This window comes from Myotis myotis, unplaced genomic scaffold (assembly GCF_014108235.1).
Source record: "Myotis myotis isolate mMyoMyo1 unplaced genomic scaffold, mMyoMyo1.p scaffold_m19_p_3, whole genome shotgun sequence".
In the NCBI taxonomy this organism is placed as follows: Eukaryota; Metazoa; Chordata; class Mammalia; order Chiroptera; family Vespertilionidae; genus Myotis; species Myotis myotis.
Genome location: NW_023416335.1, coordinates 197490210 through 197512295, shown reverse-complemented (window position 1 = coordinate 197512295; position 22086 = coordinate 197490210). Strand labels below are relative to the sequence as shown.

General features: G+C 37.3%; 1 protein-coding gene across 9 annotated transcripts in view; it reads left to right on the top strand.

The window, feature by feature from the left end:
* The window catches only part of ANKS1B (ankyrin repeat and sterile alpha motif domain containing 1B), an 839347-nt gene that overhangs the window by 266373 nt on the left and 550888 nt on the right, over window positions 1–22086 (top strand). For 5 of the 9 annotated variants that reach the window (XM_036299852.1, XM_036299851.1, XM_036299850.1 and 2 more), the window contains exon 1: window positions 3302–3408. Coding sequence is in view for 4 of the 9 variants with exons in the window: in XM_036299864.1 (XP_036155757.1) it covers window positions 3272–3408 (137 nt within the window). In the remaining 5 variants the exon portion in view is untranslated. Of the gene's footprint in view, window positions 1–3271; window positions 3409–22086 lie in introns of those variants that run through there. The other 4 variants (XM_036299864.1, XM_036299863.1, XM_036299862.1 and 1 more) reach the window with 1 other exon arrangement.

Here is a 22086-nt window from a genome sequence, read left to right as displayed (position 1 = left end):
AAACCCAAGAAGATAGTTATTAACCATTTACATTTTTGAAGTTCAGGAAACTGAAATCCTGAGATGTTAAATAAATTATCTAACACTGAACAGGTAAGTTTTCTAAAGACTTCAGCATATGGTATTAGAATGTATGTTGGGATGCTTCTTTGAATTAACATTTACTAAAAGACAAAAGCATTATATTTAATGTTGTATATCTTATTCTATCAAAAAGTTGAGTGACACATAATAAAGAATTAAAGATGAGATAGATAATAGGACAGTGTATAGAGAAACAGGTCTATGGAGAATTCAGATATTGGAATTATTAGACTCGGATGCTAAAAAAAAACAAACCCAAAAAACCAGCAAAAACAAATGTCCTTGACATTTTCTAATAAATAAAGGGAAGCTTGAAAAAGTTAGGGAACTGAAAAATGCCAAATGGTGACCGTATATTTGAAAAAGAAACAAGTAGAAATTTTAGAATTGAAAAATAGGATTGAAATGAAGAAAATGGTTTGATAGCAGACCAGACAGAGCTGAAGAAAGAACCAATAAACCGGAAAATAAATATAAGAAACTAGGCAGATGATGTTTTGTTGATTTGTACACTTGAAACCTGTATCACTTGGGGAACCAATGTCACCCCAATAAATTCAACAAAGAAGAAACTATTCAGAATACAACACAGAGAGACAACAATGAAAAGTACAGAAGAGAGAATCAATGGTAAATGATAAGGAAAATAAAACTCTAACATCATTTCATTGTAGTCCAATAAACTTTAACTATTATTACTACTAGGTCACTCACTCCCTGCTTAAATACCTTCAATATTTCTTATTGCCTACAGAATTAAATATAAATTCTTATACTAAAAACCTTCCTCTAACGCATTTAAACTCACCTCCGACTTCTTCCTAACATAAAATAGCTCATCTATGCTTGTTCTACCTTCATGTTGTTATGATTTATGTTCTACTCCAGCTTTCTTGCCTGAAAACTGAAGTCTTTTACAACCACCTTCCTCTCCAGCCACAGTCTTCCCCTGCCTTTTCATCATGCTTCATTGATCTGTTATCAATTCTCAAGTTATATTGCATTATAAATTGCATCTCGGATGCCACATTTGATTGTATACTTGTCAAGGGCAGAAATATATATTTTTTAATCCTCACCCAAAGATATTTTCCCATTTATTTTTAGAGAGAGTGTAAGAGAGAGGGAAAGACAGAGAGAAATATCATTGTGAGAAAAACACATCGATTGGTTGCCTCCTGCATGCGCCCCAACTAGGGCCCGGGCTGGAGAGAAGCCTGCAACTGAGGTCAAACCTGGGACCCTTCAGTCTACAGGTGAATGTTCTATCCACTGATCCAAACCGGCTAGGGCAGGGGCAGAGATTTTTTAAAAAATATTTGAAGACATTATTTTTAGAGCAGTTTTAGATTCACAGCAAAATTGAGTAGAGATACAGAGAGTTCTCATATACACTCTGCCTCTACATGGACACAGCCTCCCCCGCCAATCAACACCCCCCCACCAGAGTGGGATACATTTGATACAATAACAACCCTACATGGAAACATCATTATCCAAACTATGGACCAAAGTCCGTAGTTTACATTAGGGTTCACTCTTCGTGGTGTATAGACTAATGGGGCTTAAAATGTCAGGCACTCACTATTATAGAATCATACAGAGCAGTTTTACTGTCCTAGAAATCCTCTCTGCTCCACCTATTTAATCCCTCCCTACCTGCTACCCATGGCTAGAGATTTTTTAAAATTTATCCTTAGAAGGAACATAATAACTGACATCCTTGCCCCCAAATAAATGTTTTTGGATGTATGGTTGAATGAATGAAAGAAGGAAGGACAAATTGGAGAGAAGCAGGGCATCTTTGTCACCCTCTTGCTGACTGATGTTTTGTCTCTGTTTCAATATTGACTCATACTATTCTGTTTTACTCAGAAGACCACCCATACAAACCTGCCTGTTCTTGAAATGCTAATTCCCACCTGATCCATTAAACTGAAGTCAAGAGAGAACTCTGGACATTTTAAAGACATATTTAATGAAGGATCTATTTAATTCAGTGTGCCACACTTGTATTTTTCATAAGCCTATGTCTAGATTCCCCAGAAGACTGAATTATATTTTTATGTGGGGGGTAGAGTTTTTATATCCTCACTTATTATGAGCAGGAGATGCCTTCATAAATTATTGCTTTTCGGTTGGTATTGTAGACAGTAGCTGTGGAACAGAGAGATTTGCTGGTCTATAAACAATTCACAGTTTCGGTCCCTTTTGCATCAATTCAGCTAGCTGTCTAGGACAGAACATTATTGGGAACTAATTAAAATTATAACAGGGAAGTATATGTTTTTGCAGATTTGAACTTGCAATCGTTTCCATAAAAAGCCACAGAGGATTGCCAAATTGTTGTTAAAATAATATAACTTCTCTTTGTGCTAGCAGAAGTTATTTATAAAACATTTGTCATCCTTTCCCAAGTATTTTAAACATTCCAAATGGCATCGTTGATGTTATTTTGTTTTTATATAAACTTAAGAAGAAAATGTTTCACATGCTGCTGATTTTGAAGACATTACTTTCTTTATCCTTCCACCCCACCCCCCAAACAGTTACCACAAGGGAAGACTAATTTAGATTTTTGAAATTTCATTCATTTAGTTTTGACCATATAGGAGGATATCTTTATCTGTGGGGTAATAGTTTTGTATTATAAAAATGTTTTGTACAAATGTCAGTTTCTCATCAAGGTTAATTCACTGGGATATTTTCCTATAGCTTGAGGGATTTCTGAGAGAAATGCTTTGGGGAGGTTTGAATTGGGGTTTTATGAATTGGAGCTATGAAACATCTACTTTAATAAAGATCAATACCCATTTGAAAGATTATGAAGAAAACTTAGCCCCATAATATATTAAAAAATCATGTTCTTTTTAAAGTTAAAGTTTTAGTCATTCATATAATTGTGATAGTCTTCACAGACATGTTGGTTAATTTATCATTATTAACTGAATAATAATACTCTTCTTTCTTGGGATAATACCACAGGGGGTGATATTATTCTAAAAGAGAGCAACGCATTCAATAAACATTATCTATAAAACATACTGCTGAGCATAGTCCTCAGTATGATCTTGTAATTGATACCAGTTTTAAGTTGAAATCTCAATTCCTGGTCATTAAACTAATTTGCAGTCTTAAAAGGTAAACTGAGTGATTAGGTTCATGGCAGTTCTATTTTTATTCGCAGATAATGCCTCTGAGGTAGCAATTACTGCTCCAGGAACTAGTAACCATAGAAACAGCTCTACAGGCCCAACACCTGACTGCTCACCTCCATCCCCCGATACTGCCCTCAAAAATATTGTAAAAGTTATTCGACCTCAGGTAAGTGCCCAGAATGACATTATCTACACCATAACACATTTTGTTTCTGAATCAGTGCATGCAAAACTGACATTGCAATGCCTGGCCTATTTTATGATATGTACATTGATTTTTAGATTAAAAGAAGGGACTTGGAAGGGGATGTTCTGCCCTTGGAGTTGATGGTAGACACTGAAATCTATATCAGCTTTTAGCAAAAGGAATTTGTATATTATAGAAAAAAAAACACAAATGAAGCTTAGGAAATGTGCTATTTCACATCATCTTCCTTTCATAACATTTTAATAATTATAGTCCAGTTATTAAGTTGTTACTTTTTTTTGGTGTCTCCTGCTCATTTTGTCTTCATTTCTCTGAACATGCTGCATTACTTGTAATCACTTCCCTATCCTCCAGCCTCAGTTGTTTTTATATATTTTCTTTACATTCTCTATTCCTTACGGTCTCTAATTTTGCCTGTGTTTGGTATTTTACATCTCATTGCTCCTTATTTCCCTTCAGTGCTCACGCCTAGCTGGTCTCCCTTTACCTTTTGTTCTTTTCCCTCATGCCTGTCATTTGTCTGTGTGGCTTTCTTTCGCTTCCCTCTTTCTTCTCTTTCAGTTGGATTTCCCAGTAGGCGGTTTGCAGGCAAGCTTTAGAAATATCACTGGGACAAGCTGTTCTGTGATATTTCATTGAAAATAGCACTTATAAAGCTGTTAGCATTATATTTTTGCCAACAGGAGAACTCAGAACATGGACTTGGTCTTGTTCTCAAACCTGGCTCATTCTGAATGGGCCTCATAAAACCCAAGAGAGGGGGACTGTGGATCTAATCAATGCCATTCACCATCTACTTAAGTATATAGTATGAACAAGTCCTTTGAGCTAATTTGTAAGACAGATGTGCCTTTTAAGACTGTTTTGCTGTGAATGAGCCATGATTTCCTTAATATTTTATCTTCTTTTATATGATTTGTTTAGGACGATTCTTATTATAATCATCATCCTCATTAATAAAATGGCATTTATTTATTTAATTTTTTACCTGGAATTAGCCTTTTACTCTCAATATTATGTTATGAATATTCACCCACATTTATGTGCAGTTTAGTTCATTTCCTTTTAAAATTTAAAAATTTTTATTTTTTCCATCACCTTTTATCTCCTCTATGCCCTCTATTCCCCCTCTACCCCCACAATCACCACACTGTAGTCCATGTCCATGAGTTCTCTCTCTTTTATTTTTATTTTTTCTTCATTCCCCCCTCCCAACACCCCCATCCTTGAGCTGACTGCCTGCTCTCTATCTATGAGTCTATTCTCTATTTTGCTTGGTAGTTGTTTGTTCATTAAATTCCACATGTAAGTGAAACCATATGGTATTTGTCCTTCTCTGACTGGCTTATTTCACTTAGCATAATGTTCTCCAGGTCATTCATGCTGTCGCAAAGGCTAAAATTTTCTTAAAATGGAATTTAAACCTTATATATCCACCTCAGTTTATAGAATATTTTCTTCTTTTTCTTACTTTTTTTTGGGACACTTTCATATAAATTGTTTCCGTTAACCTTCATTAACTCCAAGGGGATGGATATTCTGGTGTTTTGGGTAAGGATGTTGGCACTCCAAAGGGGCTAAGTTGCACAACTAATTTGCAGTTCTTTTCCTTTCTTTCATATAATAGTTGTCTCTTCTGGTCCTGTTCAGAGGCTGGAAAAATCCTCACAACATGACATCTTTATGAGGAATTTACAGGTTTGGGGTCAGTTAGACACAGTCACATTTTACACAGAGTCCCAATATGCAGAGGAGAAAAATGTCTTCAAAACCCCTTTCTTCCTCTTCAGGGAAATGTCATCTAGTTCATTTGCTTCAAGAAATAACCTCATTAACCCCATATTTAGATGCTAAATGCCACATTAACTGTCATCGGTTCTCTCATTATATGAAGCTGTTTCTGGTGTTACTGTGAAGCCATAACATTTCCAGAAATTTTAAAATGTCTTAGGTAAGAGATTGTCCTATATGTAAGTTAATAAGATCCATTAATAAACATATTTACTTTTATACCAACGTAAATTCTCTAATGTAAATGCATGTGGTCATTCAATGAATGAAAAACAGATTTCTTTCTACATATCTGAAGTCTATGCAACCCTAAGGAAACTTAATCCATAAATCCTTCCTTACATATTCTTTAGCTGTGTTTATTTTGGTAAACTTTGAAGAAAATGAGAGGTAGTGTTAAAGCCAGAAATTCCAACTTGACTTTATTCCTCGGTTCATTATTACTAGTAAATGTCTATGAAACTAACTAACTCCAGCTTCCTTTCTTAGCTGTCATAGTGATGATTTGAGGAGGAAAAAAATGAAGCAAGTCAGGAAACTAAGGATTATGGTATTTAACTTAGAACCAATGCAGCCTATAAGTTTGTATGTAATAGAACAATGACTGCTAAGGTGTATAATTGGGAAAGAATATAACCTCAATTTTCTTTTTACCGCAGAGACTGTGGTGGATTGCTTATCTCTCCTCATGATGTCTAACCTCCTGGGGCCCCTCATTCACTGTAGAGAGCAGGGAATAGAAAATTAGTGGAAGTAATTATTAGGGAGAATCAGGGTAGGACACGTGATTTCAGGAAAGGATTTGGAGACTAGAGAGTGTGGGTGGGGGACAGCTGGATGGATAGAACAGGGGACTCCCTGGGGTGTTCTGACAAGTCACAGGTGTGTGAGGGATGGAGAATGGTTGAGATCTAACTGTTCCAAAGAAAAGATAATTGTTGTTAGGTTATATAAGAGCCTATATTTTGATCACAAGTTTAATCCTCTAAAGTGTTTGCTAATTCTGGCTGGAAATGCAAAAAATGTGAAGTTAGATTGACTTATGGGTATTAAAACACTTTTAAAATTTACTAATTAGAAATTAATAACATGGTTGAAAAGATAATTTCATTCTTAAAACTACCTGTGTTCATGAATTTGCATTTCTTTGCCTGGGCATTGGCACATGTGTTCATTTTTATTGTGAGAATGATATAGAATTGATGAGGAATAAAAACATAATTTTCATTGCATTCACTGCAAATATATACTACTTAGATAGAGCAAGTTTAGTTACTTCCCCTTCTCTTTTTGTATGTCTTTATCTAGTCTACTTTCCATAACTCTACCTATACATGAGAATATCCATTGTAAACAAGGACTCATTGCATTCAATTTGTGGTAGGGCTGATTATACATTGCATGTTTGGAATTACTGTTAATTACTTAGAAGCCACAGATTTTGCAGTGTTTTGTTGTTTGATTTTATTTGGCATATTTATTTATTTTTTCAATATGTTTTTATTGATTTCAGAGAGGAAGGGAGAGATATAAACATCAATGATGAGAATCATTGACCGGCTGCCTCATGCACTTCCCCTACTGGGGATCAAGCCTGAAACCCGGGCATGTACCCTGACTGGGAATCGAACCATGACCACCTGGTTCATGGGTCGACCTCAACCACTGAGTCACACTGGCTGGGCGTGGCATATTTACTAACTCACTAAGTCACAGCTGTTAGTTCTGTATCCCATGTTTGAGCTTTTTACCTTCGCTTCTTTGGATTCTTTCATGTCATAAAATTCTTCAGATTATGAAATATTCTATTTTCAACTCATAGAGACTGAAATATTTATATACTACTGGTTTCTCTTTGTCTTCCTCCAGTATATTAACCTACAAGGCTGAGCTTCTCTATCAGGATGATTTACCCACATTTTTTAAATGATAACTTTTGATGAACAGAATATTTTAATTTTGGTGAGATCCAGTTTATCAGTTTTTTTCTTTCATGGTTAGTGCTTTTTGTGTTTTGTTCAGGTTGTGAATATGTGCTCTCATATTTTTTCTAGTTGCTTTCTGGTTCTGGCTTTTATATTTAGTTTTATGATCTATCTCAAATTGTTTTTGTAGGTTGTGAGGTAAGAGTTGAGATTCATTTTTTTTTCCTACATAGAAAAAGAGTTTTCTCATTGAGTTGACTTAATGCTTTAGTATTGTTTTTTACTTTCACTTTCCAATTGTTCATTGTTGGTATATAGAAATGCTGTTGAGTTTTCCATTATCCTGTGTCCTGCCACCTGGATAAACTTATGGAAAAGTTATAGTAGTTCCTTTTAAAAATAATTTTTAATGGTTTTCTTCTGTCCTCTGAGAATAATGATGGTTTTATTTCTTCTTTTTCTAGTCTTTATGCCTATTGTTATTATTAACTAGTGGCTGGTGCATGAAATTCATGCACATTAAAGGGAATTAATTAGAGGAAATATTTTAATATTGCTATTTGCCCTTTCTCTATAATCGAAATGTCAGAGATGAAAGAAAATTAGTAAAATGTATATGAAAATCTTCCTCCTGTCAGAATCTGGGGTGCACTGCGGGACCCAGAGTCAAGTCCCCACCCACCCATGCGCACCTCAAATCGCTCAAGGCCCTAGCTCGTTTAACTCAGTGGAAAGAGCGTCGGCCTATGGACTGAAGGGTCCCAGGTTCGATTCCAGTCAAGGTCACATGCCTGGGTTGCGGGCTTGATCTCCAGTAGGAGACGTGCAGAAGGTAGCCAGTCAATGATTCTCTCTCATCATTGATGTTTCTGTCTGTCTTTCCCGCTCCCTTCCTCTCTGAAATCAATAAAGATATATATTTAAAAAAAGAAAAAAGAAATCACGCAAGACCCAGACCCGGCTGGCTCCACTCCCATTGGGCAATATCCAGACCCTGCCAGCCCCACCCTCATCAAGCTGGGCAAGGGGCGCAGCCTCAGGTCCCACAGCCTGGCGCCGGGCAAGGAGCACAGACTCAGGTCCCTCGTCAAGCCCTGCCTGGTGGGGGGCACAGCCGCAGGGCCCCCGGCACATTCTCAGGTCCCCCGGCCCAGTGCTGTGGTGGGGGGCGCAGCCTTAGGTCCCCTGTGAAGCCCTTCCAGGTTGGGGGCGTGGCCTGAGGTACCCTGTCAAGCCCTTTTGGGCAGGGGGTGCGGCCTGAGGTTCCCCATCAAGCCTCGCCAGGTGCGGGGGGGGGGGGGACAGCCTGAGGTCCCCTGTCAAGCCCTGCTGGGCAGGGGGCGTGGCCTGAGGTCCCCCGGTCTGGTGCCAGGGCAGGGGGCATGGCCTGAGGTCCCTTGGCCTGGCACTGGGGCAGGGGGTGCAGCCTGAGGTCCCCTGTCAAGCCCCACCAGGCAGGGACACAGCCTCAGGTCCCTGCTGATTGCTCATTAAGGCTCATTAAGGGAACTTGGCCTCTGCTGTGGGGTAGCCATCTTCTGTTACAGAAAAACCCGCCTCTGCTGTGGGCACAGCTATCTTTGTGATGGTGCGACAGTCCATTTGCATATTTCCTCTTTATTAGATATGATAATATAATACTACTGTGACTGCAGGACAATTGTGCACGGAACTGGTAAAACCCAAAATCCTTTCCTTATTTGTTATCTTTAAGGGAAAGTATTCAATATTTCAGCATTAAATACAATGTAACCTATGTTTATTATTTATACTCTTTTACTCCTAATTTACTGAAAGTTTTTAGCATAAAAGGGTGTTGACATTTTTCAAAATTTTTCTGTGTATATTTAGATGATCATATGATTTTTCCTTTGTTCTGTTGATGTGATAAATTATATTGTTTTATTTTTTATGTTTTAATTATTTTTTTAATCCTCATCTGAGGATATGTTCCCATTTATTTTTAGAAAGACATGGAGATAGAGATAGAGATAGAGATAGAGAGAGAGAGAGAGAGAGAGAGAGAGAGAGAGAGAGAGAAAGAGAGAGAGAGAAAGAGAGAGAGAAAGAAAGAAAAAAAAAGAAAGAAAGAGAGGAAGAGAGAAAGAAAGATTGATCGGTTACCTCCTATGCACACCTTGACTGGGGATAGAACCCTTGACCTAGGTATGTGCCCTGACTGAGAATTGAACCCTCAGCCTTTTGGTGTATGTGACGACACTCAACTAACTAAGCCACCGGGCTAGGGCTACATTGTTTTATTTTTTAATGTTAATCAAACTTTGCATTTCTGGGATAAGTTGACTTGGTTATGATGTTCAAGAGACACTTTGGATAAAGCATTAGTATGCAAATAGATGGATTAAATCTAAGGGAGTCAAAGATGACTAATGATCTGGTCCTGGCTGGGATTTTGCAGTGATCTTAATAACAATAGGAAAGACCTGAGCAGAATTTATTTTGATGAGGAAGAGGGTGGCATGATAAATTTTGTTTTGTAAACTTATTGAGTGTGTGGCATGATATTACAAATTAGAAATATTGATGTGGAGCTCTGGTGAGAGGTAAAAGCTTAAGGTAAATATTTTATAGTCATTTATAGAATTAGATGGTGAAGGGAGATAGTATCAAAGACAGAATGCTAGAAATGTTCACTCTTAAGAGTATAATTAATATTTGTTAAGTACAAAATACAATTTAATTTTCCTGGTTCTTTTGAGAATGGATATTATCTTCATTTTATAGATGAGGAAATTGGAAGTCAGTACATTTAAGTAATTTCTTTACATATACTTTAGAAAGAAGGCCTTAGCAAATGGAGAGAGAGAAGGAGCATTGAGAGATAAAAAAAACAAGAAAGGTAAACTATTATCCTAAATATGAACAGAGAAGAAAATTTAAAGAAGAGATTAGTTAACATTATTAAAACTGGTTGGGATGCAAAGCAGAAGGAAGCTCAAAATGTCAACTTGTTTGGTGATTATGAGTTCAAACACCTTCAAGAAAGCGATTTAAAGTGGAGAAGGTAGAAGCTAAATTGCAAAGAGTTGAAGAGTTGAAGAAAAGCAATGCACTGGTTGTAGATTAAGCTTTTGAATAATTTGGTGGTAAAAGGAAAGTATGACAGGTGTTGAAGGAAGGACAGAATTTAAGAAACCAGTGTGTGTGTGTGTGTGTGTGTGTGTGTGTGTGTGTGTGTGTGTTAATGTCAGGATGCATGAAATTAAATCTGGTTGTAAAGAATGGGAAAGAGGAGATTAAAAGTTGATGGGAGAGACATGAATGATGAGGCCTGAAATGTTAAATTTATAATAGGAGGAGTGACTAAATCTAATTGGCTCCAAAGTTCAAACACTGGCATTCCTGGAGAGTTTGGATATGGAATTGGCTGTTAAAGTGTTGGATTTTGGGGCTGCACCCTTGGTGTTGGTTTCAGCTGGATGGATTTTTCTACTCTTCCTTTTTCATGGCATGGGGATGTTTGAGAAGTGAACCAAGGTGGAGGCAGAAAAAAAGACAATTTTGGCACAATATCACAGATGAATCATTTTATTAGGTGCTTAATATTGAATTTTATAATAACATTTTAATGAACATAGGTGGATATTAACAGCAAGTCAGCCTGAAAAATTTGGAAATTCTGATTATCTTGGGGCTGTTCCTGGTACAGATCCCACCACATACTTTAAACCCCATCCATAGTAGAATCTGACACAATGAAGTGAGAAGGCTACACTTTTTCACAGCTATGGAGGGATCTTATAAAAAGAAGCACACAGAGGCCATAGAAAGATAAAAGTCAAGGGCCCAGGTCTCTCAAGAGACTAAGGCAGATGATTTGAAGAAAGATGAGTTGCTCCTGAATTCCTATCCACGATAGACTCTGTTTAAATCAGGTGGAAACCGGAAGGAAATCAATATTTTAGATATTCTTCTGGACTTTTTTGGGGGTGTTTAATGAGCTAATAATAAGGTAATTTAATAATAATCCATACCATCTCTCCCTTCCATTATTAAGAGTTTAGAATTTGTGGTATATAAAATTCTTGCCAAACTTAGAATACTATTTTACTGGGCACTGTGGGGTTATAGAATATATACGCTAAATTTTAAAATTAGAAATGAGAGTGGGTAAAAAACAGAGTCCTATAACTCAGAGTACAGAATATTGTATTGGGTTGAAGCAAAAAGTAGATAAGAAATAAAAAGCCCTTTTAAAAGATAATCTTTGAAAAATATTTTTCTTTTAGTGTATTGGGCCATTTATTTCTATTATTGACCATGTGTTTCATTTATTTCTTTTTTGCTTTTATTTATCTTTATTGTTGAAAGTATTACAGTTGTTCCCCCCTTCTCCCCCCCCATTGACCCCTTCCACTCCACTCCTGCCCTTTAAAAACCCCTACAAGGTAAGTATTTTTTTTCTTTATTTTAATTATTTGGTTTGAGATTTAAAGAGGTTGAATAATTTTCCCAGTCTTTCAGAGTCACTGACTGGAAGAACTCTGGTCTCCTAACTCCAGTAATCTGTTCATGTTAATTAGCTCCTCGGGGAGAAAATCATCAAGATGGAACATTGTATTCCAAAGGGATGATGAAGTTTGAGAGGAGAATAATAGGTTGGAAAAAGGACGAAGAGCAGAAACATAGATGGTTGTAGTTTGTAATCTAATGGAGGAAACCAAAGAAGACTCTGTTCAGTAATCTGGAGTCCTTAAACCAAAGCCAAGTGAGACGTGAAAGCTAAAAACAGAAAGATAATAAAATAATAGAAAATAATCTTAGGTGAAACAAAGAACAATTGGGAAAGAAAAAGATATTAAGAAATCAGTGGCCCCAACAATTAATCAGTAGTCCTCAACAAATTAGAATTTCCTGAGAAGATTAAAAAAAAAAATGCCTGGACCCTACCCCACACGAATTAAATCAGTATCTCTGAAGACAAGTATTTTTTAAAAAATCCTTATCACTGCTCTTTCTAGGAATTCATTTCTAATCATGCTTGTCATCCTCTATGTAACCTTTCTGACCCTTCAACTTGTCAGCAACATGAGAATGGTATTTGCCTTGCGTCCTTCTCAGGGATGCAGTAAAGCTCAGATCAGATAAAATATGCAGTGGTGCTGTGTAAATTGTAAGGCTCTGTAGCAGCCTGACTTGCTGTTACAGTGATTTAAAAGTGGTGTTTGTCCACATTTGGAATATGACCTTTGAGAGACACTCCTCTCTTGCTGTCTCATCCACAGTGGCTCTGATGATAGCAACTTCGGCTTTTAGGAAATGTGTTTGGGAGCCTTTTAAGTTCCTAAAGTCATTCAAATCTACCCAGAATGCTGCTAGCTAACTAGGGGGTATTCCCAACCTCCAGCATTTCATCCCATAGAGGTGTCTGCATAAGTGAGCCATGGAGATATGAACTGAAATTTGGGATGTGAGAGAAGCCCATAAAGATGGACACAGAATTGGGCCAGGCTGAAGGGAAAAGCCAGAATCCAAAAAGCACCCACTACAAGCTGTATCTTCCATCTACACTAATAAAAGGCAAACATGCAAATTGACCACACCTTTGCTACGCCTTAAGCCACACCCACCAGCCAATCAGAGTGACTATATGCAAATTAACCCAACCAAGATGGCGGCCAGCAGCCACGGAGCTGGAGCGAGCAGGAGGCTTGATTGCCTCAATGATGGAGGAAGCCAAGCTTCCCGCCTGGCTCTGAGCTCCACTCAAAGCCACAAAGTTTCAATTATAGAAGGTAAATAAACCCCAGATACCTGCTTTCAGCAGGCCATGGCCACGGAGCTGGAGCGAGCAGGAGCTGGCAACAAAGTTTTAATTATAGAAGGTAAATAAATCCCAGAATAAAAAAAAAATAAAAAAAGGAGAGGCTGGGAGCTTCCGTCCTGGGGGGCTTGGCCAGCCTGAAAACGGCCCTCAGCCCCTCACCCAGACTGGCCAGGCACCCCAGTGGGGACTCCCCCACCCTAAAGGGGGTGTAGCCAGCCTGGAAACAGCCATCAGCCCCTCACCCAGATTGGCCAGTCACCCCAGTGAGGACCCCCACCCTGAAGGGGGTGTGACCAGCCTGCAAACAGCCGTCAATCCCTCACCAAGGCTGGCCAGGCACCCCAGTGGGGACCCCCACCCTGAAGGGAGTGTGACCAGCCTCCAAATACCCATCAGCCCCTCACCCAGGCTGGCCAGGCATCCCAGTGGGACCTCCACCCTGATCCGGGACACCCTTCAGGGCAAACCAGCCAGCCCCCACCCATGCACCAGGCCTCTATCCTATATAATAAAAGGGTAATATGCAAACTGACCCTAACAGCAGAATGACTGGGAATGACTGGTCACTATGACACACACTCACCACCAGGGGGCAGATGCTCAATGCAGGAGCTGCCCCCTGGTGGTCAGTGCACTCCCACAGGCGGAGCCCTGCTCAGCCACAAGCCAGGTTGCTGGCTGCCAGTACAGCGGTGGTGGTAGGAGCCTTTCCTGCCTCCTCGGCAGTGCTAAGGATGTCCAACTGCAGCTTAGGCCTGCTTCCTGCTGGCAAGTGGACATCCCCCGAGGGCTCCCAGACTGCCAGAGAGATGTCTGACTTCCAGCTTAGGTCCAATTCCCCAGGAAGCAGGCCTAAAAGAGCAGGTGGTCATCCCCCAAGGGATCCCAGACTTCGAGAGGCACAGGCCAGGCTGAGGGGCCCCCCTGAGTGCATAAATTTTTGTGCACCGGGCCTCTAGTTAATGAATAAAATCACCATCATTCTTTATAGATGCCATGCCAGTCGTATGCCAGTAGAATATTATTCATCCTCATTTCTTTTGATGAAACTCTGGCTGTATTTACCCACATTGAAAATGGGGAATGATTTATTGCTGACCCTTTCTACATGTAAAAAAAAATTCATCTCCTTTTCTAAGCATAAAATCTGATTCTCTGAATTTTGTGGCCACAATGCCCTTTACAGCAGCAGACTTTATTAAATGGTTGTTTTTTTTTCTTTTGTCTGGTTATTCAGGTTTTTTCTTCCGCATACATAAAAATCTCAGTGGGTTCCATTCTTTGGCATGTCTTTCTCCCTAGAGCATTTCTAGGCAGTCTGAATAAGAATGCATAGTTGTAAATTTCTCTGGGAAAAATTTCCTTAAAAAATAAAATATCTAGAAACTAGCGCTGGCATTATTGTTTTAAATGTCTTCAGTGCAGATTAGAATTTGAAACCTAATCTCATCCCTTGTTATTGACTTGCACTGGGTAAAGTTAAAGGCCTGTAGTAGTTACCTCTGCCTCTCAATTCATGGGAACCTGTTTGACTGCGTGATTCATACCTAATATATGAATCTGAAGTTGATCACTTCAACTTCCTACTCTTGCCTGTTCTAAAATTCTGGAATTTAGCTATGAATGTACCACAGAGCACATTGTTACTTTATTTGCTTATTTATTCAGTAAACAGAGTTGAGTGCTTATTGGATGCTGAGCATCATAAAATGATATTTACATATAAAAATGACCTCAAAGAACCTTTAATCGACTGCGGGAGACTGTGTTCTAAAGAGATAACATTTAGATTTTCACTGATGGAATTCATTGATTGAATGAATAATCCAGGGATTATTGTGAGATTTCTCTCAATCTACATTCATTCCCTGTGTATTCTCATCCAGTTCCAGGGCTTTAAATGCTGTCTATATTCCGATGACTCCTAAACTTCTATCTCCAGCCCCGACCACTTCCCTGAACTCAGGCTCATATGTAGCCAGCTACCCTAAATCTCAAATAAATGTCTAAAAAGCATTTTAAGCTTAAAATTTGTGGCACTAAACTTTGCATTTCAGTTCAGGGCAGCACAGGGTAAAGAAATTGATCCCATTCTTGATTCTTGTCTTCTTCTCACACTGTCACATCTGGTCCATCAGAAAACCTTTTAGGGCCGACAATTTTCAACTATGGTTCAGGACCCCTTGGCAGTCTCAAAGACCCTTTCAGGAGGTCTGTGAGGTCAAAACTGTTTTCATAATAATACAAACATATTTTTTCCTTTCCACTCTTATTTGTACAAGTGCTTGATGGAGTTTTCCATTGTTGCGCGATGATGTTCAATGACATCATAGCTCTGATGGCTAATGAAATGTGCATTTGGATTTCTATGTTTTTAAAAGTATCTCAGTTTTAATTTTTAATATACTAAATAGTTAAAGATATTACCCCCCTGTACAAAAACTCTTTAGTGTTTCCAGTAATTTTTAAGGGTATGAAATGGTCCTGAGATTTTAAAAAAAGTTTAAAAATTATTCCTCTAGTTTTCTTTTCAAAATATATCTTGAATCAGGACCCTCTGACCATCTCTCCTCTGCCACTATCATATAAACCATTAATGCTCTTGCCTGGACTTTTGAAAAAGCCTCTCACTCTGTTTCCTGGCAATGACTGTTGTGCCCTTATTATTCTTTTACAAATTGGCAGGTGGACTTACATAAATCAGATCATGTGATTCATCTGCTAAACTTCCAATGTCTTCCCATCTCACTCAGACTAAAATCATACATCACCTTATGTAATTTGACTCTCTCTTTAACCTCTTAATCGATCTTCTGTCAGCCTCCACGTAGCTCACTGTACTCCAGCCACGCCATCTTTTCTACACTGCCTCAGATAAGCCAGACAGTCCCTGCCTTATGTTTTTGATACTCATCATGGACTTGTCTGGAATGCCCTTCTCCCCCTGACTTACGTGGCTCATTATCTTTCTTCCTTCAGGTCATGATATTCAGATGCCACTATGAGGAGGCCTTCTCTGACCACTGAATATAAAGTAGCCTCAACTTCACATTCTAGCTCCTTTAGCTAGTTTTCCTCTGTAACATATTTTAAACCTTATTTAGCATTTATGTGTTGGTCAATATCTTTCTCACTCGAATGGATGTTCTATAAGAATAAGAACAATGTACTGTTATGATTATTATATGCTCAATCCTAGTACCTAGAACAGCACCTAGTACATAATCAGTGCTCAATAAGTATAATTTTAATTAACAGAGGATGGTTGGGTAAAAGCCAGGGAAGGCAATTCTAGGAAGAGGGTACACAAAAGGAGCTTTATATTTGAATAGAAATTAGATAGATAAAGTGGTATATACACTGTCCAGGGAGCACAATAGAATGAGCAAGGCTTTTATAGATTTTTTACTTAATGCTTTGCCAAATTCACCATAGGGTATTCTAATAAATCAAGAAGCCCCAACCACATATTCTACTGTCTTCCCCTCAATCAGAATGTCTCAATATCTGTGAAGTACTCATTCTGAGTGGTGTTTCTAGAGTAAAAAATGTTCCAGTGGTCAAATGTATTAGGGAATTACAGGGTTAAACACTTTTCTGCACTGAAGGATTTTTCATAGCCTTCCCCCAGTTCCACCCTTGGAAACCCGTTATTATTTTTCACAACTAGTGATCCACAACACACAATTTGGGAAACATGATATAGGTCACTTGATATGCTTCTTTATAGCTGACCCCAGCAGTTCCATTCTGGTTTGATTTTTCCACTCATTCTGCACAAATTTACACTGTTGAGAAGGGGACATGATGACTAAGCAATAAATCTGTGTCATTCATTTAGCCTGTTACAGAATGGTATCTATACATTACTTACTTACTTCTCTGAGCAATCATATCAGATAATAGAGCCATTATAATTTCTATTTTATGTATGAAGAAAAGTAAAATAAGTATATTGTACCCTGTTGAAAAACAAGTTTTAAATCAATGGTGTTAAATCCCTAAAACTGAAAAACAAGTAATTAGAAGGACCTATATTTTTCACTATAATACAGTGTTATGTTAGCATCATTATTTTTTACATTGATTGAATTCAATTCAATAAGTTTGTTTCAAGCACTAATATTAGTCACTATGAGGAATAAAAAGGTTTACATCATTGTTTGAGTTTGGTATACAAATTAACTGCACTGTTTTACTTTCTCTCCCAGATTCAGAACCAGTTGAGAGATATGATATAGGAGTTAGATAAATTAAAATAAAACGTCATAATTTTTATTTTTACTGTAGAACTGATTGGACAATATTATTCTGGAGATGTAGCTAAATGTGCTTGCTGTAACTTTGCCCTGGAATTAAACACACATCACAGCTATCTACAATGTGGTTTTGATACAGGAGAGCAGGGATGTATAGATTATGCTGACATGTTGGCTCTATAGAGGAGAAACCCAGAAGGGGCAGAGCCTGGAATGTTTAGTTCTTTCCCCAAAGACATTTTGCAGCTGAGCAATTCTCACTCCATGGGGAGATATGAGTGAAGGGAGAATAGGCCAAGAATGTTACTCTGATGGAATTACCTTTCTTGTGGAAACATGAGGCCAGAGAGTACAAATTCAGCTTAACATGATAATAAAATATGTTTTATTTGGTCAAGTAGCCTAGCGTGTTTGAATAATAAAGCTCACTATACTTATTTGCCATGACATCAGCTTACTTACTCCAAAAACATCTCTGTTTTCATTATATTAATGGTACTACCATCTAATCGGTTTTCCAAACCAGAAGTTTGAGTTGCCCTAGAGCCTTCCCTTTTCTTCTCTCCGTAGCTACTAGTAAATAGCAAACCAAACCATCTCAATTGTTTTAGTTTCAGCTCTCCCATTTGTTCACTGTTTCCTTAGTATCTGCCAAAGCTTTCCTCTTTTCTTTGTTCCCACTGCAAATGTCTTAATTCACCTGCTCTTGACTTGATTATTGAAATAGCTTCTATAATGGCTCCCTTGCTAGCACTCTCATCTGCTCTAACTTATCTTCATGTTTTAATATTATTATTTTGAAACAATCAAAAAGTTACAGCAAAATTAGAAAACAATATAAAGACCTTTTTGCCTGGAATTATTTGTAAGTTGCTGATCCCATCGGCTCCAAATACTTTGGCATGTTATTGCTTACGAACGTGGACATGTATCCTTAACCAGAAAACAAAATCAGATATTGAACTTTGGCATGTTACTAGCATTGAATCCTATAACCCGATTCAAATATCACCAATTGTCATAATAATGTTTTATGGCAATAAGATCCCATCCAGAACCATACAGTGTGTCTAGTTCTCATCTCATTTGACCTGGAACAATTCCTCAGTTTTTTCTAGACTTTAAAACCATGACGCATTTGAAGATAACAGGTCAGTTACTTTATAGATGTCCCTCCATTTGGGCACAAGCTAGGCTGAGGGACCCCCCCGCCCCCCCCCCCGCCGCATGAATATCATGCACTGGGCTTCTAGTATGACATAAATTTCCATGACACTGATAGTGTTTTATTTCAAAGGAAGTCCTAAGTATTGTAAAGGGTGTCCCAAAATTCACGCAAGAAGTAATTTTGATAGAAAACAGGTTTATAATTAAAAATTGTAATTTTTTTATTGATTCATAAAGTATACAGTATAGGGTTATGTATGGATTAGCACATCGGGTAAATGGCCTCCACGGCTTTGCTGGCACATACGCAAAGCCGTGGTCTTCATTGGTCTTCATTGTCCCTGCTCCTGGGCCATAATTGGTACTTGGTAATGTTTATCAAATTGAAGGGATTGAAATCAAAGGGCAACAGATATTAGAATCTGATTCAATAAAACAAGTAAAATTAGGCTTTTATTTTTTGTTGTTGTTGTTGTTAATGCTCACACAAAATTTAAATTTTGTGTGAATTTTGGGACACCCTTTACTTATTCTTAAAACTTCATATCATCTTAAATTCATCCATATAAGTATTTGTACTGTCACATCTTTCTGGTTTGAACCTTAAGCTCTTTTTTCTATCTACTTTTACTTACTTCTTGGTGATAACCCTCATCACAATTGCTTTTACATATACAGGGGTGGGCAAACACAGGTTTACAGTTGTGAATACATGAAACAGAGTTTATTCTTATATCATTACATATTAATTATTGTATTATTTTCCATATGAACAACTGTAAAACTACTTTTGCCCACCCTGTACTTTGGATAAAATGATCTTTTAAACTGTAATTTTCTTACTTACCAAACCAAAAAAAGGGGGTGCCATTATTTTTATTATATAGGAAGACATTTGGGGTAATTGTAGAGAAAAATAAATACAGCATGGTGCAATGGAAAGTGTATGCATTGCTTTGAAGTGTTGAGAGGGCTAAACTGTAAAACTGTCTTTGAGAGTTACTGAGTATCCTTTGAGAAGTCTCAATTTCCCAATCTGTAAAATGTGGTAAATAATATTCACTTTTGCAGTGGTTGTATTTGCATGAAAAGTATATTGTAGGATGCCTGACACAGCATGTATTTAATGAGAGGTATTATTAGTAATGATGTAAAGTAAGAATTGGAAAGCAGAATGACTTTTGGTAGGTTAAGAAGCAATGCATACTGCACATTTATTTGTAAAAAAATTCTTTGCTCTCATGCACACAGTAGCATATGTTTCCTGCTTTGGCTGCTCAAAACATATCTTCTATAAATCATTATACAATTACCTCCTGCTGTTCTTAAGCAGAAATTGAAAAAAGAGAGAAATACACAAATTGCCTATATCAGGAATGAAACAGGGAATATTACTACAGACTCTATAGACACTAAAAGGTCAATGAAGGAATATTTTAAACCACTCTACCCATATAAATTTGACAATTTAGCTTAAATGAATAACAAACTAGCACAATTCACCCAATATGAAAAAGATAACATGAATAGTCCTATAGCTATTAAGGAAATCAAATTCATAATTTATAAATCTTTCAAGAAAAACAAGTTGGTTTTGCTGGAGAATTATAACAGATATTTGAGGAAGATTTTTTTTTAATCCTCACCCAAGGAGTGAAGATATTTTCTGCATTGATTTTTAGAGAGTGGAAGGAATGGGAGAGAGGGAAAGACAGAAAGAGAGCGAGGAAAGAGAGACATTGATGTGATTGATTGCCTCCCTCACACACCCTGACCTATGGTGGGCATGGAACCTGCAACCCTCAAGTGCACAGGCCTATGCTCTAATCACTTAGCAACACTGGTCAGGGTTTAAGGAAGATTAAGTTCAATTTTAAACATTTTTTTTCTGAAACAAGAGAGGAACTTTGCAATTCATTTATGAAGCTAGTATTTCCCTAATACCAAAACCAGACAGTACAAAACAAAACAAAAACACTAAAAATGCCCAATAACACAAAAAGCAAATACCACAGAGCAGTATCCCTCATAAATATAGACACAAAATTTCTTAATCTATTAGTAAGTAGAATTCAGCAAGATATAAAAAGCATTATATACCGTGACCGAGTGGAGTTTATCCCAGGGATATAAGACTGGGTGAAAATTAATGAAGAAGAAAACCACATGATCATTGAAGCAGATCAATTGAAGCAGGAAAAGCCATCAACAAAATTCAAGATCCATTCATGATTTTTAAATGTATTTTTATTGATTTCAGAGAGGAAGAGAGAGGGAGAGAATGAGAATCATTAATCAGCTGCCTCCTGCATGCTCCCTACTGGAATCGAACCTGGAACCCTTCAGTCCACAGGCCGATGCTGTATCCACTGAGCAAGACCAGCTAGGGCCATTCATGATTTTTTAAAAAATCTCAGAAAAATAGAAGCAATGGAGAACTTCCTCAACTTGATCAAGATTATCTATAAAAATTCTTTAGCTAATATTTAATGGTGAAAATTTGAATGCTTCTCCTCAGAATAGGAACAAAATAAAGATGTTCACTCACACATCATTGTTTTTCAACATAGCACTGAAGTTCTGGCTGTGCAATAAAAAGAGGAAATAAAAGGCATAAAGCATGTGGATTGGAAAGGAATAAATAAAACTGTTCCATTTGCAAATGACATAATGGTTTAAGTAGGAAATCCCAATGAATCTACAAAAAAATCTTCCTACTAATAAGTTAATTCAACAAGGTCACAGGATGAAAAATAAACATTTAAAAATCAATTGCATTTCTATAAATTAGCAATAATCATGTGGACATTGGAATTAAAAATACAATATCATTTATAATCAACATACAAAGCAAAGAAAAATCTACCAAAAACATGTATAGGATTTGTGTACAAAAGTACAAAATAGTGGTGAAAGATATAAAAAATGCAAATAAGTATATAGAGTGTTTATGGATTAGAAGACTCAATAGTAAAGATGTAAATTCTCCCCCAATTGATATACAAATTTAATGTACTTTCTCTCAAAATCCCAGCAAGATTGTTTAAAGATATATACAAGATTATTCTAGAGTTTACATAGAAATATAAAGGAATTGGGATAACTAAAACGATTTTGGAAACAAGAATAAACTGGGAGGAACTAGTCTGCCCAATGTTAAGATTTATTTTATAGTTACAGTATTCAATACTATATTAGCAAAGGGATGGGCACAATGGAACAGAAGAGAGAACCCAGAAATAAACCTACACAAATATGCCCAACTGATATTTGACAGAGGTGTCAAAGCAATTCAATGGAGAAAAGATAGCCTTTTCAACAAATGGCGTTGGAGCAATTGGGCATCCATAGGCCAATAGCTGTCCTAAGTCTCACACCTTAAACAAAAATTAACACAAAGGGATAACTGACCTAAATGGGAAATGTAGAATTAGAAAACGTTTAGAAAAAAGTGATAGGAGATACTTTTTTGGATCTAGAGCTAGGTAAAGTGCTCTTATACTTTATAACAAAAACATTATCCATAAAAGGACAAATTGACAAATTGTGCTTTCTCAAAATTAAAAATGGTTGCTTCATGAAAAACTGTTAAGTGATGAAAAGACAAGTGGAGACTGGAGAAAACATTTGTGCACTACACCCCTGCAGAATAAGAGTTTCTAAAATATATAAAGAATACTCAAAACTGAACAGTCATATAAAAACA